General features: G+C 36.6%; 1 protein-coding gene across 2 annotated transcripts; it reads right to left on the bottom strand.

The window, feature by feature from the left end:
* Nucleotides 1–5: 5 nt before the first annotated feature.
* Nucleotides 6–13,424, bottom strand: eif2b4 (eukaryotic translation initiation factor 2B, subunit 4 delta; the record flags this gene model as incomplete). 2 transcript variants are annotated; one of them, XM_079888136.1, is made up of 13 exons in its annotated part: nucleotides 11,710–13,424; nucleotides 11,171–11,208; nucleotides 10,751–10,910; nucleotides 8,504–8,704; nucleotides 7,413–7,495; nucleotides 6,698–6,789; nucleotides 6,421–6,535; nucleotides 6,266–6,342; nucleotides 6,038–6,140; nucleotides 2,718–2,845; nucleotides 2,461–2,638; nucleotides 852–1,032; nucleotides 6–754 (listed from the first exon to the last, which is right to left on the bottom strand). In XM_079888136.1, the coding sequence occupies exons 1-13, from the start codon at nucleotides 11,756–11,758 to the stop codon at nucleotides 555–557; spliced, it is 1,605 nt and encodes a 534-aa protein (XP_079744262.1). In that variant the 5' UTR covers nucleotides 11,759–13,424. The 2 variants fall into 2 exon arrangements, with proteins under 2 accessions (XP_079744262.1, XP_079744263.1); XM_079888137.1 differs by having other exon boundaries at nucleotides 555–754; nucleotides 8,504–8,701; nucleotides 11,710–11,871.
* Between the last annotated feature and the right edge of the window lie 6,977 nt (nucleotides 13,425–20,401).

The raw sequence follows: 20,401 nt of genomic DNA, 5'->3' as shown, positions 1-20,401 counted from the left end.
GTTTATCTAAATTATTTATTTTCTGTAGCCTTTTCAAGGTTTTGGTAATACAAACAAAACCCCTTATCAGCTTTTGCACGGTCTTACATTTGCACCATGTTCCTTTTCCCTTATTCACATCTATGAAAGGAACTCAGCAACAGCAACAATCCAAAAAGGATGATATATATATTTTTTTTAATGTTTATGTCTATGCTCTGACCATCATGAAAAGCCAAAACTGAAAGCAAACATGCTTTACCGACACTTTCTTTAAATGTTGTGGTTATGACACAAGAACAAGCCAATCTGATATTCTTGATCTTGTGTACAACAACTAGAACTGATTTGAGAATTTTGCTTTAGGTGGATTGAAATGGACTGTCATTTTGGACCAGTTATACAATTCAAAATTACACATTTGAAAGGATCCCGGCAGTGAGAACATAAACTGTAGCTTTATTTGAAAAGCTTGTTCCATTTCATAGATATGTTTACTTCATGCTAGAAGCCCTGTGTGCACATACTCTTATGTGCAGATGCAAAAGGGAAGCCGAACCGTGTTCATCTGCTCTTCACTGATCCACGTTCTTGACTCGCAGTACCACAGGCACGGAGGTGCAGGGGATCATGCCCAAGTCAGTAATCACAAGGTCCACAAAATCTGGTGGCGTCACGTCATACACCAAGTTCAGAAGCCCCAGTGATTTAACAGTCTGCCAATTCTCTAGATGGGTCTTCCCATTTCTGGTCACAATCAGGTCATCAGGATCATCTGTAAAAATCCATTAGGGTTTACTTTGTGTAAATAATGTTAATAACAAAAATGATGAGAGTAAATTTACCAATCATGCTACACATGCTTGTGTTACCTAATTCATTGGATACAAAAGAGTCCGTCTGCACGCGTTCACAGAACTTGTAGGTCTCACAGCAGACCAGCACTGGTACATTGTAGGCCTTTGCTACCAGAGCAATCTGGGAAGTTCCCACACGTGACATCACATAGCCATTGGCAAGAAGTGCATGGGCACCAAGAAATACCTTGGATACCTGGAAATAAGAGAGTGCAAGTACTGATTCAGCATTCATGGAAACAATTATGTTTATAATGACAACATAAAGGCAAGTTAACTGTAGTTCAAGTACACTATTCAAAAGTTAGTGGTCTGTAAGACAGTAAGATTTCTTGCGAACTTTCTATTCATCAAAAAATTGTGCAAAAAAGTGTCTCACAAAAATATTTCAACCATTTTCAATATTAGCTATGTTTCCATTAAAGTTAAAATTGGAATATGGCATTAAACATTCGCGAATTAAACAGCATTTCCATCTCGTGTTCAAGAGAACAAAATCATCACTTCCTGGAAAATATCTGTAATAGAAATTGAAGTTGCTGAAATTGGAGAAGCCATCATGGCTCTTTTTTCCAACAACATAGATGACTTGTGTCCCTGAGCGCACAGACAGTGGTCTGCTGGTTAGTCCAGTTATCCAATAATGTGCATGTTTTCTTATCAGATAAAAAAAAAAAAAAAAAAAATTAATTGATGCACATCTTGGCGTTTCCATCCAGCGTTTTTTTAATGCGATATCCCAAAATGCACATAAAAATAGGTGGATGGAAACAGCCATTGATAGTAAGAAATGTTTCTTGAGCACCAAATCATCATATTAGAATGATTTCTGAAGGATCATGTGGCTGAAGACTGGAGTAATGATGCTGAAAATTCTGCCTTACCAACACAGCAATAAATTACATTTTAAATAAATTAAAATCAAAAACAGTTCTTTTAAATAGTAATAATATTTTGACAATATTACTGGTTTAACTGTATATTTGATTAAATAAAATGCAGCCTTGGTAAGCATAAGAGACTTTTTTCAAAAACATTTAAAAAAATCTTTAAATAATTTTCAACGGTAATACATGCAAGGCTCAACGCTAAGGATTTTTATATTTAAATTGACCAGGCATAAAAATGATCAACTTTCCATGAAGATGCAGCACTGGCCCCATGACAGTTCCCTCAACTGGCCCTAGTGTTTTCACGCGCCCTGAATATTTAGTTTAACACAATATATAACGTAACAATCTAAATATTCAAAACCTCACAGTGCCATATAATTATTTGAAATAAAACCGTAACAGCAATCTAAGAGTGTCATTATCAAAAGTATACTTATGTAAATAAAGTCCATATGCGGTTCTAAACTCTATAAAACTGAGTAGTTATCTTTGTCAACCTTTTGCTCTACTAGCACCACTGCAGTTGATACTGTGTCTTTAAGAACAAAAGTACCAATCCATAATTAGGCTTATTAATATCTTTAGCTACTGCTGATGTCACACACATAATCACTCCTTTGAGGGTACAAGCACTTTGGAAATAAAGCACATTACCTCGCAATGAGCTAAAAATAAAATGTGCTTGCAAAAATCACAGCAAGTAACAAGCTTTACTGAAAAGAATGACTCACTTCAGGCAGAATGTAGGACAAGGCAGATATGAGCACATAAGTACATCGGATGCCTTTCTTCACCAGACGCCTCAGCGCCTCTCGGCCCTCCAGCCTGGGTCGACTATCAACGACTATGACTCTGAACTTCCTCTGCTTTTCAAAAGCGTCGCACAGAATGTGATTGACAAGAGAAGAGCTGGAAAAAGACAAAAAAGGCAGTAAATGCATTAATCCAAACTATTACAGGATTATAGCAATTAAGTGAAAGATCTTACCAGCCATAAACAAGAATGACGTCTCCATTACTTATCTTCTCAATAGCATACTTAGAAATGGCTTCAGAAGCCAAAATGATCTTCTCATTTACGTAACTATCAATACAATCCTGGAGTTTCCCTTTCGCCTGTTGAGAAAACGTTGCTTTTAGACAAGCACAGGATCAGGAAGAATACTGCATATTAGGGGTGACCCCGAATAGTCGAAGATTCGATGCTTTGACAGAAGGAGCCTGATTCGACTACCAATCTCACGGTCAAATTTTCACAGGGGTGTTATTAAAGGGGGTCATATAATGGTACATGCACTTTTACAAGTTGATTGCACTGAAATGTCTGTTGGCAGTGCCTGTACACAACCATCCTATCATGATAAAAATCCATCCAGTGGTTTTGTTTTAATCTCCTTATATGTTTGACCCTCTCTGAAATCAAGCCGTTCGATATCGTGACGTCATAATATCCAACGCCCCTCCCGCGATTGTGATTGACAGCTGTGTTGCAACACAAGACCCGCCCTGAGTGAGCTGTGACAGCCGTCCTCATAGTAGTCCGCCATTGTGGATATGCTGGAGCAGAATGGCGTCTAAGCGATTGTGGTGTTCTGTTCTTAGATGAAATAAGGAACACAGCAGTCATTTGGATGTTCCTAAATCCGAACCGTTGAAGAGTTTTGTTTTTGAAGCGATATGCCCAAAGGATTGACACGGGGATTCCCCACGATCGTCCATGCTTTCATGTTTGCGCGAATCATTTCACACCAGACAGCTTTACAAACGAGAAAAAAACGGATCGGTACCAACGTGTTCCTGCTGAACCTCCAGAAAATGTGAGTGTAATGTTTTATTAACCTTTATATTAGTATTTATAATAATCTATGCGAAATTTGCAAACCTTGCTGCAGGCTTCACAATGAATGCATCTAAGGTTTACACTCAGGGTACATTACGGCATGTTTTCTATGTACGACCTTCTCAATATAATTCATAATCCCACGTTTATAATGAACAACACGTGGTTATTGTGTTAGATACGGTGTACCCACAGAACAGAGGGGCGGGGTGAGCAAAGCTCATTATCATTTAAAGACACATGCACTAAAACGGCGTGCTGAAAACAGAGCTGTTTTTGACCAGGTAAAATTAGTGTTTTCTTACAATACTAATGAGAATTTTTAATTAAAGTATATTACAAACTTTTAATTTAGACCCTAAAGAATCATATTAGCTTGTACAAAAATGGCATTATATGACCCCTTTAAACGAGGATCATGTTATTTTGGCTATGTGAGGGTGCTCAATGTAAGATTTCACATAGAACTACCGGTTTTCTGTCAATACGTTAATATACAGCCTATTATGATAATGCTGTCAATAAAAATGTGCAAAGAAAGAAGTTTTTAATAAATATTTTTAACGTGCGTGCAGCGTGAATAAATCCAAACACCCCGTGACAGATTTAAGTTTCACTTTCGATACGTGACCGACAGACGAACGTCTTGTCGGCAGGGATTTAAATCTTTAACAATGTCTGGGATAATAAAATCTGAAGATGCACATCATCAGAAAGGATATTCTCCAAGGCTGGATTTAGCATCAGGAAAACCATGATCGCACTTTTGCCGGCCAACGTTAACAAGTTGGATTTCCTCAGGACATTCTAAACACTTAACGTGAAAAAAGCTTTTAAAACGCTTAAATGGCACTTTTACGTGCTTAATGTATGTGCACTACACAGTAGACTACACACCTTATTAAGAAACGATACTATGTGCAGATAAGAACCCAGAACAAGAACTATATTCCCATAGAAAGTCACGTAAAGCGTTTTCTTTAACGGTTATCTATGGGAGGAAAATGCTAAACGTATAATAATGTTCATATTCTGGGCTCATCTGCTTTTCTTTAGGCTATATAGTATGCTTTAATAATAAGGTGTGTACAGAATTTGATCTTTTATTATAACAGTTAGGACATTAGGCCTTTATACGTTTTTCACGTTAAACGTTTTAGAATGTATTTTATCCGCGCACACAATTTGAAAAGACTCAAACGGACACAGACAGAGTGAAAGACTGGAAATGTTTTTATACATTTTCTTCTATATCTTTGTGTGATGTTCTGTACATCGCGGCTTTAAACGGACAGTATGGAATTTCTCCACTAGGGGTCGCTAACCTCTTTACAATAACAAAGGCGTAGTTTGATGACGCAACATTTGCTAAGAATTATGGATCTTGTCATCAACGTCAAGCCGACCGATCTAATAATGTTTATGGATGACTGAATACATCGATGCTTTTATCATGACTGTGATATGAAGCAGTTCGGGATTGCTAAGATACAGCTATCAGCTCCACACGCGACGCGAGTCCCGCGGATATAAAAGGAATCTGGACATTTCATTCTACTGAACTACACGCAAGTGCAGAATTACAACTCACAGGTCAGTTTATTAGACAAATTAAATGTGTGAGGTAACGCAGCACTGTTTCACTTGGTCTAAGATTACACTATCACACTAAACTGCATTTCAATGTGTTAGTTTGTCTGTATGAGACTAGCAGTAAGCTAGATCAACATTAGAATAACATACAGATCATATTCTAACATTTTATCATTGTTGAACTATATAACATTGATTAGTTTTATGTAAATGTGCTCACCTGTTTAATAAAGTACATGTAGGAGCGGTGGAAGTCTCGGACGTGGAGCTCTTGTTTATATACTGTCTATGGGAGCTCTCGGCATCTCGAAAACACCGCGCTGATATTGATTCTCGTTTTAGTTCTCCTTTTTTATCCAAAGTCTGCCTGCCATGGTCCATAATGTTTGAACGAAACAACAACAGCGTGCAAATAGACATTGCGAACTCCACAGTTGTCTGCGTCTGTCGCTTTGGTTACTATCAGAGGGCTCTGGTTCATAGCTCTGGTTGCTATGGCAGTACGAGCGGAAACCAGGGACAACGCGGATATGACGCCATTGACGGCGACAAAATGGAAATAAAGAAACGGGACGTGTCTTCGAATTAAATTACAAATTTCTCCTGGTTTGAAAGTTGTTGGAAACAGTCGGGATAATGTAAGTACACAACTAAAAAAAATATATAACATAGATATAGTGATTTTTGCTATTTTTAAAGCAAAAAAGTTACATATTGTACCTTTAAAATGTTAAAGCCCTGCCCCTTCACACGATTAGACTATTAGTCGACTATAAGCAAGACTTGACGATTCTGATTCCACTATGAAAATCCTTAGACGGGGACACCCCTACTGCATATAAGTGTCTCTAACTAGGGATTCAGAATACTCTTACCTCCTCTTCTTTGCATTGACTGGGTATATTTGAAATTTCCTTCTTGATGTACTTGATGGCATTGCCCATGCTGGCTGAAAGGGGCCGACACTGGCTGAGAAAACTGTAGGGGTAAGGAGGATTGGCAGTGTCTGTCAAATAACCATTTCCATGTAAGATCAGAGTTCAAATGAAATAATATACATCTGAGCATGTGCTATATAAATCTTCACAAGGAAGAAAGTAAACCTGATATAGGGCGAAAGCTTGTTCACAAGGTCCCTTGACAACTCCTCATTTGGAGGTGTGCTATAGTCTTGAATAACCTATAAAATGATTGCTGGTTAATTCAATCCAAAAATTAAGAACTTCTGAGCAATTTTATAGGTTTGATTATGAATTACCTGTTTAAAGGCATGTAGTAGGGCCACAGATCGAGCATTGGATCCTGCTATTATGCCCTGAGAGTACTGGAGACCCAACCGAACAATGGATGGGTGAATAACTGTGGCAGGGATGCTACAAAATAAACCATATCAAACAATACAAGTCAACCAACTAATTCATTTAGGTTATACATACTTCATTTCTAATATGTCCAAAGGATAAAAAAGGGAGATTTCTCCTTATAGGACCCTTTTAAGTTAATATTCTAACTAGAAGACACATTTGTTACATTACCTGATTTGCTGAGTTGGAGGGTTTTTTCGGCTGTATTGGTGTAGATGGGAGAACAGGCTGACCTTGTAGCCATAATCGGACCTCAAAGGAACCTAAGAGAACAGAGCAAACAACAGCGTTTAATGTGAATATTTTGTTCCCTCAGGGACAGATGTTGTGGAGGTCACATCCTCCCTCCTCAGGTCAAGAGCTGAGACTGCAACAGAACACTGTGCATGAAGACATACATGACGTGCACTACTGAAGAAGGGCTTCACAGAGGACTTCCCAAGCTTTACGCTAGTGTTATAGATCTACACCTAACAAATAATAAATTATGAATCAAGAAAAAAGAAAAAAAAACTCACTCGAAAGTTCAGCCACATAAGACATCTAGCTCATCACATGAACACAATGAAATGAAGATCATCACAATGAAATCACCAATCTCCAACGTACAATAAAATCAAATTTGAGTTAACTTTCACCAAGAATTAAAAATACATTAAACAAAGAAATAATTTAACAATTCACTGCACACAAAAGTGTGGAGCCAGACCTTGACTCCAGTTATATTTAAACCGCATCCTTGCCCTGACTTCTGTAAGACATGGGAAGGGACCTGGGTTAAAAACGCTGCAAAAGAGATCTCAGAAAACACCTGGATGAATCCATCCTCCGTCAACGGGTGGTAATCAGAAAAGAGGCAAAGCAGGATGGCATTGATTTGTCTCACCTGCTGTCTCTCAAGCTTTTTGGCCAACTTCTTCAATGCAGCGGGGTCGTCCACCTGAACGTGCTCTGGTAACCTTTTTACTACTAACAAAAAATAGAGAAAAGAATTGTAAAACTACTCACAGTCTCTACATGAACACCAGTCAAATGCAGCCACTTCTGTGAGTAAATCTGTGAGTCATTGTGACTCGCATTGATATCTCGCATTAACATTCTGACAAGAAATGCTGCTGTTTGAATCACTGTTTGTTCGATCAATGTTTTGCAAAGTTGTCAAACTCAATTTGAATGTAAGTAAAATATGAATTGAAATGTGACATTAAAGACTGGAGTAATGGCTGCTAAAAACTCAACCAAAAGCTTTGCCATCACATGAATAAGTTACATTTAAAAGTAAATTAAACAGAACATTTTAAAATTATAATGTTTCACAATGCATTGTGTGAGCATAAGCATGTATGCATTTATGCATTTGTACTAAGTGCAAATAGCAACAGATGCTATTTACACCAAATGAATAGTTAAACACTTTATTCCCAATATTAAATACCTGTTACACTGAGAAAAAAATGTATTCGTTGAATTTAATAAAAAAAATGTATCGTAAGTGGTTGCACACAATTGATTTTAGCTACATTTAAACAAATGCATTAAGTTGAACTAAAAGTTGAACTTAATGCATTTGTTTAAACGTAGCTAAAATCAATTGTGTGCAACCACTTACGATAACATTTTTTAATTAAATTCAACAAATCATTTTTTTCAGTGTAGACACTTTATTTCCACTTTTCGAACATTTTAAAATAAACGCTTCTTCAAGCTGATATGCGTAAAGGTTAATCGAACTTAACAAAAATCGAGTTTCTTTTGTAATTTTGTCTGGCTCAGAGACAATGGTGGGCGGAGTTAGTGTAAATGGCCTTTGCCAACACTTGGTGTAAATAGACACTACTTTTTTTTTTTTTATATTTGAAATAAGGGAAAAAACAGCAGCATTATTGGAATGGCTGATAAAAATAGGCATTCATCAGCCACTGTGGGAATTCCCAAACTTCCCATCCTGGAATATCCTTTTCCGATGCATTGAATTACCTGGCTGAAGCTCACTGGGGGAAGCTTTAGGCTTACTGGAGGTGGATTGCTGCCCCCCTTCCTTCTTGCCCTGTTTTGATGTCCGTTCTGAGTCTTGCCGTGCCCGGCGCTCTGCTCGCAGCTCTGCTTTGGTCTTTACAGGCTTCTCTGCAGCCGCAAGAGATTCAGATGCAGATGCACTTACAGGCACAGGAGCCGCTGCTGAGATCAAAGGGCCCATCAAATAAAAAGCACCCCAAACATAGACTATAGACTAAAAAGGCTATTAAAAGACTATTTAAGCCTATCTAGGTCTGTTTTTAAATGGTTAGTTCACCCAAAAATGAAAATTATATAATTAATTACTCATCTTCATGTCGTTCCAAACACGTAAGACTTTTGTTCATCTTCGGAACACAAATGAAGATTTTTTTTAATGAAATCTAAGGAGATTTCTGTCCCTCCAGTGACAGCTACACAACTACTACTTTGACACTTTAAAAAGTTCATAAAGAGATTGTAAAACTAATCCATATGAATTGAGCGGTTTAGTCCAAATTTTCTGAAGAAACTTGATCGCTTTATATGATGAACAGATTGAATTTAGGCTTTTATTCAAATATAAGCATTGATCAGCGAACACGAACAGAAGCTCAACTGAACCTGCTTGACCCACGAGAATGAATCTCATTGGTTCATGTGAAAGCTCAAACGTGCTGCGTAACACAAGAATAAACCTCATTGGTTCATGTGAAAGCTCAAATGTGCTGCGTAACACAAGAATAAACCTCATTGGTTCATGTGAAAGCTCAAATGTGCTGCGTAACAAGAATAAACCTCATTGGTTCATGTGAAAGCTCAAACGTGCTGCGTAACACGAGAATGAACCTCATTGGTTCATGTGGAAGCTCAAACGTGCTGCGTAACACGAGAATAAACCTCACTGGTTCATGTGAAAGCTCAAACGTGCTGCGTAACACGAGAATAAACCTCATTGGTTCATGTGGAAGCTCAAACGTGCTGCGTAACACGAGAATAAACCTCACTGGTTCATGTGGAAGCTCAAACGTGCTGCGTAACACGAGAATAAACCTCATTGGTTCATGTGGAAGCTCAAACGTGCTGCGTAACACGAGAATAAACCTCATTGGTTCATGTGAAAGCTCAAACGTGCTGCGTAACACGAGAATAAACCTCATTGGTTCATTTGAAAGCACAAACGTGCTGCGTAACACGAGAATAAACCTCACTGGTTCATGTGAAAGCTCAAACGTGCTGCGTAACACAAGAATAAACCTCATTGGTTCATGTGGAAGCTCAAACGTGCTGCGTAACACGAGAATAAACCTCATTGGTTCATTTGAAAGCACAAACGTGCTGCGTAACACGAGAATAAACCTCACTGGTTCATGTGGAAGCTCAAACGTGCTGCGTATCACGAGAATGAACCTCATTGGTTCATGTGAAAGCTCAAACGTGTTGCGTAACAAGAATAAATCTCATTGGTTCATTTGAAAGCACAAACGTGCTGCGTAACACGAGAATGAACCTCATTGGTTCATGTGGAAGCTCAAACGTGCTGCGTAACACGAGAATAAACCTCATTGGTTCATGTGGAAGCTCAAACGTGCTGCGTAACACGAGAATAAACCTCATTGGTTCATGTGGAAGCTCAAACGTGCTGCGTAACACGAGAATAAACCTCATTGGTTCATGTGGAAGCTCAAACGTGCTGCGTAACACGAGAATAAACCTCATTGGTTCATGTGGAAGCTCAAACGTGCTGCGTAACACGAGAATGAACCTCATTGGTTCTCATCGAATCTCAATGAACCTCACAAAACCACTCGATTCATATGGATTACATTTACAATCTCTTTATGAACTTTTTCAAAGTGGCAGTTGCATAGACCGTCTATGGAGGCACAGAAGGCTCTCAGATTTCATCAAAAAGATCTTCATTTGTGTTCCAAGGATGCACGAAATTCTTACGGAACGACATGAGGGTGAGTAATTAATGACAGAATTTTTATTTTGGGTGAACTAACACTTTAAGCCCCTACTTCCTTCAAAATAGCCAACTCAGAAACTAAATATTAATCTAGTCTCAATGAGAGAAAAATACCCTTACATAAACAAATAAACAAATAAATAATTCTCCTCAAATTATCCTATTTTAAATCAAAATTTTAATCAAAATTAAATTAGTTTTAATAAACCTTAGGTTGCAGGAGAATAGTTAAGCAACAGCACAGTGGACTGAAGTACCTTTATGTGTTGGGCTCTGAGTGACAGGTTTTGATGGAGCTTTCTCTTTCTCCTTTTCCTTCTCTGTAGGAACCTTGTCATCTTTTTTATTCTTTTTATGCTGCTTCTTCTCTTTCCTAAGACGCTGCTTTTCTTCTTTGGTCAATTCCTTACCTTCAATCTATAGATAAAAAAAAGGGAATCACAGTTTGCACGTCTTTAAATTATCCGTTGTCTCTGTAAACTGATTTGGCTTAAAAATGGCTTTTGTTTCTAAAACCTAGTCTGAATTTTGGGCATCTTAGCATACTGATTCTCTGCTGAGAATGTGGCTAAGAAGCCCAAAACGCTGTCCATGTAACCTCACTAGGTTTTGAGACAAAGCCATTGTGTTTGTGATATCTAGTAAATTGAAAAAAAAAGAAAAAAGTAAAGACCTACCTTCGATCGTACAATTTCTTGCACCTTGTCATCTCCATCTATGCCACATATAAAATGATTTAAAACGTATGCAAAGTTAAAATTGCTCTATATTTGCACAAACGATATTGGTAGAATATATATTTTTGTTTAGAGTATAAGGTTGAATTAATGATGTCTATGGCAACAGGGAAACATCGACACTGACTTTGCAGTGTTATTTCATCATACTGGTTCACACTCGATCATTACCAAAATAAGGAATGTTGCATAAAGATTCAGTTAATATTACAAACACATCACGTTACACATGCAAACAATATGGAACCTCGTGATCCTGTATATATAGTTAGATTTTAATATATGTTAAAAATGTCAAACACTGCATGATGTAATTTCCACTGTGCATTTGTAAAGTCAGCTGTGACATGGCAGAGTGGTGATCAACGGCGTAACACGCGGGAACACAACCTCTCTCTTAATACTCTAAACGACTGCTTATGTACGTGTTTAATTCAGTAACAGCACGTATAAAAAGTTTAAATATCTGTATATTTCACCTGCAGCATGGTTGATGCTGTCAGTCTGTCTCCCACCCGATTCCGCCATGTTTCACTTCTTCGTGACTTCTCGCTGGTAATCTGATGTGAAAAGCAGTCGTGAGGAATTACGTCGCCCTCTAGCGATTGAAACGAGTGAGCAGAACTTTTATGTACAATGTATTTACAGTGACAACGTACCCAAATGCCCAAAACTGAAAAACGTCCGTACGTTTCTTTAATTAAATAGACTTAGCATATTCGCGTACAGCAACATGTTCTCATCATGTTGAAAAAAAAAGTTGTTGTCAGAAGTGGGATTCGATCCCAAGCCATAAGTAAAGGGGAAGGGGGAAACTGTAACCTGAGCGCAGCGCCATCCTTCCTGACGTACCCCACGTACTTACGTCATTACGTTAAATAGTAATAACGCAGATGTTTTTTTTTTTGTTATTGTTGTTGTAGTAACGGTTTAAGCTTTAAAATATTGTTGTTGGCTTATTAAATAGTGCACCTTAAGCGAGTTTGTTTCAATTATTGTAAAATCTTAACAAGTCAATAATTTGTAAATATTTTAAATTATCAATAAATTGTGAAGATTTCATAGTAACTTAAATAAACATTCTTATTTAATGAAAAACAATCACAAAGAACAATATTTCAGTGAATAAAACATTACTAAAAACGACTAAACGTTAAGTTAATCGACTTCAAAACAAACTATGTTAATGACTATAAACGCATGCAGGCGTTATGTTAAAGAGTTAGTTTACCGTTTGACATTCGTAAGACAGATGTCATATCAAACCATAGCAAAATACTCTGATTATTATTCCCCACAAGGCTTGTTTTTCAGATTTTTTATCTGGTCTTTTTTATAGGCCTATAGGGCCTACATTACCCTTTTAAATGCATTAAACAACATTATTGAACAAATTGCATTTAAATTAATGAATAACCTGATTTTTTTAAATATAATACTGAACTCATTTAAATCCATTAAACTACAACAACACTGTTTGACCTATTTAAATGGGTTTAGAATTGTATTTAAAAAAAATACCAGATTAATAATCTGAAAAACAAACCGTGTGCAACATGGGGAATAATAATATGAGTAATTTACAGTTGGTTTGATACCTTTTGGCCAAACGGTGTTGTAGTTTAATGGATTAACAGTATTGCATAAGGCCTGAAGTTTAAGTTCTAAAATTAGGCTATTATAAAAGTAAAAAAAATGCTAATTCCAAAAAACAGAGCCTTATTCTACAAAAGGGATATTTTTGTGAACATTTTACTATTAGTTTGATAATGTATAGTTAAATAGTTTAATTGATTATAGGTCTAATTAATATAGGCTACATTGTATTTAAGCCTTGTGCTATGCAAAGGGAATTTGTTTATGTTCGGGCTCAAAACATGAAATACGCAGAGTTTAATGGGTATAAAACCAAATGTCTTTAACGAATGTCAAACGTTAAACTAACTTTACCGTCGTGTTTAACGTCATCAGATCTACTGTATTCAGAAACAACACGTAGCCTATTTATACGTTTGCATTTGTAAATTTTACCTGTAGCATAATTGATGCTGTCAACCTGTCTCCTACCCGATTCCGCATGTTTAATTTCTTCGCGACTTCTTGCTAGTAAACTGATTTTGAAAAGGAATTGGGATAATTTGCGGTGCATTGATTCATCCGGTGACACAGTCGCTGTACGAGAATGCGTGTTCGTTTCGAAGCACTCCAGAGCCCTCTGGTGGTCAAAGGAATGTAAACATAATGCTAAAAAGTGACAAATCAGCTAGACACAAATGTTTTGAAATTACGGTCTCATTTAGTTTTTGTTTTTGTTTTTTTCTAATGTATAGGCCTATTTAGGATTCTATAGTATAGCCTATCTAACTATATTCCGGTGAAATACACCATTGTTGCCACAGAGACGGTAGCCTACCACAGAAGATAGTTTTCATATATTTATTCATAAATAATATTTATTCAAAAAATAATTGATGGTTGAATGCTGAGATTTACAAGTACGAATAAAGTAATGAGCTGTGTAAAAAAAAAAAAAAAAAAAAAAAAATTAGGCTACTTGGTTGCAGTCACCTAGTTTTTACTATTATTTGTTTTACTTGTTCCATCGTACTGTTGTATAAAAACTGGGACTGATTACCTGATATGGCACCCCTGCTCGTGTGATATTGCTCATATCACAACCACCTAATAGTAAATCTGGTAACTTGGTAATACCTGTGAAGTGTTCGTGATGCCAGATCTATCATTTAGCACCCACAGGATAAAGAATAAGCAGAAACTTAATCCCCATAGAAAAGCAACATATTTTCTAATCTAACTGAAAGCATGACAATGTATCAGATTATTAAAACACAATGATTTAAAATATGATTTAAAATATGAACAAAATATTATTAAAACATATATGATTTAAAATGTACTTTAAAGAAAAACGTTTAATTTGACATTATTACAAAGTGCACTTTAAAAAAAAAGTGTGCTTAAGAAACAGTCATATAAGTACACTTAAATTGTCTTTTATTTCATTAATATTATATTATCTGCAAGTACAGTTTTTTAAAGATCTGAAGTGCACTACAAGTGCACATTCAATACAATGCTTTTTCACATGATCAATGAATGATAATCAGGTAGGCTACTGAATGATTATTATTAAATTAAAAATAATTTTTATTATAATTAAGAAAGAAGAAAATTAACACAACATCGCAACAGTAAAATAGTTTATTGAATTTTCTAAAGAAAAAAGAAAAGAAAAAAAAAAATATATATATATATATATATTTCTTTTTTTTTTTTTTTTTTACTTAAAGGGTTAGTTCACCCAAAGATGAAAATTCTGTCAGTAATTACTCACCCTCATGTTGTTCCAACCATGTAAGTCTTTCGTTCATCTTCGGAACACAAATTAAGATATTTTTGATTAAATCTGAGAGCTGGCTCACTTCTCCATAGGCTTCTATGCTATTGAAACTTGCCGGCCCAGAAAGTTAGTAAAGACAATGTTTAAAATAGTCCAAGTGACTACAGTGGCTCAACCTTAATTTTATCAAGCGACGAGAATAATTTTTGTGCGCAAAAAAAACTAAACAAAAATAACGACTTTATTCAACTATTCATTTTCTTCTATATGTGGGCCTCTGGTGAGTTCTGGGTTGTACGTCAGAACGTAGGCTCACTATTGGCCGACGCTGGTCATGTGATGCGTGTGACGCTACGTGAACTCAGAGGCCCACATAGAAGAAAATGAATAGTTGAAAATACATTTTTGTTTGTTTTTTCACACAATAAACTTTTTCTCTTGATAAACTTATGGTTGAGTAGTCTGTAGTCACTTGGACTATTTTAAACATTGTCTTTACTAACTTTCTGGCCCGGCAAGTTTCAATAACATAGAAGCCTATGGAGGAGTGAGACAGCTCTCAGATTTAATCAAAAATATCTTAATTTGTGTTCCGAATATGAACGAAAGTCTTACGGGGTTGGAACAACATGAGGGTGAGTAATTACTGACAGGATTTTCATTTTTGCGTGAACTATCCCTTTAAGGGTTAGTAGTATATTTTAAGTCACAAAAAAAGCACACTTTAGTGAATAACTCTCTAATAATCTTTGGTCTATGTTGGCTGTATTCACGACGCAGTAGCTGGTTGAAGGGGACCAAACCTCGCAGAAACACCTGACTTGGTTCCATTTGACCAGCCACAGCAAGGCGTGCTTCAGGAAGAGAGAACGGCCAGGCAGACTAACAGAGCTTATGTTGACATTCTTCAGTTCAGAAAATCATTCTCGGTGCTTACCTGTTGTGAAGACAAAGGAGAGAATAAATAAATAATAGGCCTTCTAAAAAATTGGCAACAGATTGCCTCATTACAAATTGTTTCTTCAATAAGATTTTTTTATTTTCTGTGCAATTCAATGGATGAACATTGCTACCAACATGAGTTTAGCGTTGTTAATTACTGTTTTTTTTTTTAAATTTAATGTGCAGATAGCTGCGGAAATAATTCAGCATAGCGTCTTCTTTAGGAAACCCCATAAGGTTTGTATAGCTCTCATGGATTAGTGAAGTAAGGGACAGCTGTACTCTGTCAATCTGCCCTGATCTGCAGTATCTATGGGTCAGTGAGAGATGATCAGGGTGTGGAGGCCTACAGCCAGCCAACTCACAGAAACAACAGCTTTACCACCTCATACAGTCTCATAAATAAAGGTCCCAAAAGGGGCTTTTCACAATAATGTCATTGTCAGTGAACTGAAAATAACCTTTTTTTCTTTGTGTGAAGAACATCACTCTAAAAACTGCTGGGTTGTGTTAACCCAATTTTGGGTCAAATATGGACTAACAATATTTTTGGGTTAAAAATGCAATTTAAAAATGGACAAATTGCATTTTGGACAAAATCAAAAATGGACAAAAATGCAATTTAAAAATGGACAAATTGCATTGGTTACATTAAAAATGTAAACCAACGGCTGGGTTTGTCCATTTTTAAATTGAATTTTTAACCCAACGTTGGGTTAGTCCATATTTGACCCAACATTGGGTTAACACAACCCAGCATTTTTTAGAACCCTTTACCACTATAAAGAACCTTTTGTGCAACAAAAAGGTTCCATGGAACCGCAGATGCCAATAAAGAACCTTTATTTTTAAGAATGTATGTGCATGCAGCTGAACTGAAGTATCTCAGAATAGAAAATTACACAAATGTGTGTCAAACAAACTGTTCGATTTAGGTTTAATTTATCAGGTTTTCATCCATCACACTGTGTTTTATTTGCATGCTCTATTCCGTGGTGATGGATTCCCCCTGAAACCACACACTTCCTTACATTCCATAACTTGAGTATTCATATGGGCATATAAGGAAGCATGTCTTCACAAGGGGCAAATTTCAGTTTCCCTCACAGAATAGACAAAGCTGTCAGGAAAAATGCACAGGTCATACAGAGAGATATTACTGTTTATTTATGTATTTATTTATCTTTACAATTCATTATCATTTTTATTCTGCTTCATAACTACATTGTTATATAAAAATGTTAGATAACTTCAACAACATTGGCCAGAACGATCCAAAAAAGCAATGTTTTAGCCCTTCAAAGCGAACAAACAAAAAATGACATACTCTGTTGAATGAGTAATATTACAGAAAAACTGAATTTACCTGTATGTAGTTATCCTGTCCTTTCCATAATCATTCTTTGTGTTGACACGTATCTGTACAAGGAGGAAAGCAGCCAAGCAGAAGAGGACTAGCACATCTAGCACTCGAACATCTTTCTCACATTTAAAGAGACCAGAAGGTTTCTCATTCTGCCATAGCAAGTCCAATATGCACAAACTGCCCTTTTTTTTTTACACCTTCTTGATATAGTAGCTTGATTTACAGTGGATCAAAGACGTGCTACGACACCTCAGGTGAAAACCCAGTGACACGCTCATACCTCCATTTCCTTTAACAGCACCATTTCCAGTGGAAGAGGTGTAAAATCTTCCATTTGCTGCCTCGTAAAACAGAGAGATGTCACCCAGAATCTCAGTCCAAATCAAACTGGAGCTGTATACACATATATCATTCATTGCTGCTAAGAAAGAAATGAAACATTTCAAAGAAGATATCCTTTTAATTCTTATAAATCGCAGGTTGTTCATCCCAGACATGGAATGGACAAGAGTTTGGCTGCCCTCATTTAATCTGAAATAATCTGGAGATATTTCATCTAGACTGCTTCGCCAATTAAAGAATGAGAAATGACTTTAAATGATTTTTTTGCTAAATAAATGAATACATAACAAAAGTACGAGATGTTGTAATTGACGTCATGTGAACCTATTCCAATTCCAAAACCAACCCAATCTGCCAATAAATAAAAACTCTCCCCACACCTTTCTGTTCCCATCTTTCCTCTTCTGCTGAGTGCTAACAGTGTATCGTCCTCTTTGCATGACCGGTGGATTCTGCCCAGACATGGCCACATGCTCCCGGCCTTTTCAAGTGCTCAGCCTCCCTTAAACTCCCCCCTCTGCCCCTGCGGGCCCCCACCTGTTGGTGTCCTTTAGGAGCCAGGGCCTCTCCTATGCCTTCTGTCCAACCCAATCAGGGCCGTGTCAGCGGAGAGCGAGCCTGTGAAATCGCACCTCTCAGCTGTTCACACTCGCCTCGAGACACCCTACACCCACTGCTCCTCTTTTTACACCCAATCTCAATGGCTCCTTTAGGGAGGGAGAGAGAGAGAGAGAGAGAGAGAGAGAGAGAGAGAGAGAGAGAGAGAGAGAGAGAGAGGGGAAACCAGGAAACAACTGTGGGCGAGTGACTTCTGTACAGTAGTGGGTTAGTAGTCACAGAAACAAGCTAGTGTTACTACTGTCTGGGATTTGGTAAGCTAGCGGGCTTTAGGCTCAATTCTTGAACGATTTGTGATCAAGATGCTTCTGTTTATTCTGATAAATTGCGAACTGTTTTTCTGAGCGTCGACAGTAATGTCGACAATCAACATTATTTTGTAGTATTTTACACATAAATTATGTCTAGATAAAGGGGACTCAAGGTATTCCAACTTAATAAAATATAGCCTTTACACTGGGAACAGTTTTAAACCTGCTAAAAAAAAAAGATAATTCAAACTTTTTTATTTGTACAAATAACAATTTAGGTGAACAATTCAATTAAAAACATGAATTCTGTATCTAACAAGATGATGATTTAAATAGTTTATTAATGAAATGTTAATTTATATATTCATGTAATATAGTAATTGTGAAATATTATTACAATTTAAAATGTATTCCTGTGTTGGCAAAGCTGAATTTTCAGCATCAGTCTTCAGTGTCACATGATCCTTCAGAAATCATTTTAATATGCTGATTTTGTGATCAAGCAACTGTCAAACGATTAATCGCGATTAATCGCATCCAAAATAAAAGTTTGTGTTTACATAATATATGTGTGTGTATGGAGTATAATTATTTTCTATATATAAATACACACACATGCATATATATTTAAGAAAAATGTGTTATTTATATATAAAATATTTATATATAATATAAATATATATACACAGTATATACATGCAAATATTTCTTAAATATATATACATGCATGTGTGTATTTATATATAGAAAATAATTATACACCGTACACACACATATATTATGTAAAAACAAACTTTTATTTTGGATGCGATTAATCGCGATTAATCGTTTGACAGCCCTAATTATTATCAATGTTGAAAACAGCTGTGCTTCTTAATATTTCTTTGTGAAAACAATGATACCAGGATTCTTTGATTAACAAAAGTTTAAAAGAACAGCATTTATTTACTAAATAAATATTTTTGCAACATATAACACCGAGTTTAAAATAAGAGTGAATATAGAGAGAAAATATATGAATAGAAAGTTATAGAATGGTAGAATGTCTATATTATATGTCTTCATTGTTACTTTAGATCAATTTAATGCATTCTTGATAAATAAAAGTTTATATATATATATATATTTCACTTAGAGAATTCAAAATTAAAATCTTACTAATTACTAATCACGTCATACTACATATTTGTTTAAACTATTAGCCATACTCCCACAATAGACATATGAATATCCATATCTACTTATAAGTTATGAGTGGCGTAGATTTTGTAGCTGAAATAACTAACAGTGCCTTGATGACCACACGATTTCAAGACTGATCCGTCCACATCGCGAACCCCGACCTAGTTCTGTGGAGGAAATGGGAGAGGTCTGGTACATTTTCCCCTGCAACAAGCACGCCAGTACCCCTGAAGTCAGCACCTGTGTTCTAAAAGAAGCCCAGGCAACAGGAGACCCAGCCCTATTCACAGAGACCTCAGGCCAGAGACGAGGCTTACTCTGAAACCCAACACTCTGCACCCTTCTAACAGCATTAAACCACCACAAATAGCCAGCAGCATTGCTCTTGCAGGAATAGCACCATGCTCAACAATTACTGTTTCCTGTGGCTGCACATGACAGTAACAAATTAGACATTTCCATCTACATCATTACTGAGGATTACAACATATGCCGTCAGGTCATTGTACACCTGTCAGTGAAGATATTTTTGCTTCTAAAGCTATACGAATCTGCAGTAATTCCCCATTAGCCTGAATGTTTTGCTGTTTCATGCGTTAGATTTCATGCAAGAAATATTGAAACTGATTGGTTGTCATTTTCAGTAGCTAATCCCATGAAGGCCGTGAAACAATTGTAAGGGTGTGTATTTAATGCACTACGGAAACAATACAAAGCAAGCGTTCACTCGGGTCAACGGGAAAAAAAGAGAACAAGAGAGGGAGAATGCTCAGTGTTCGAGTAGAACGTAAGCTCCAAATCTGACCGCTCGGTTTATTTTTAACACTGGCAGTCAAGCTGGGCCCCACAGTGCTAATAACTTTGTTCCTCTCTGTCACTAGAGCAGCAGCATCCAAGTTTATTCTAAGAGGTCATTTAGCTCTCTCTTTTTCCGGGGGCTGACATATAAGTTTTCAGGCAGTCCAGTTTAAACAGCTGATTCTCAGGACACAAATGCACAGGACAGGACTTGAAGCAGATAGCCATAATCTTTTTGGGTTACATTTCTCCATCCACGTTTTCCCCCAAATGAGTCCTTACTACTGTTGACAAATAATTCCCTTCTTTTA

This window comes from Squalius cephalus (assembly GCF_949319135.1).
Source record: "Squalius cephalus genome assembly, chromosome: 12".
Lineage (NCBI taxonomy): Eukaryota > Metazoa > Chordata > Actinopteri > Cypriniformes > Leuciscidae > Squalius > Squalius cephalus.
The sequence above is the reverse complement of the archived record's forward strand: the minus strand, read 5'-3'. Positions and strand labels throughout refer to the sequence as shown.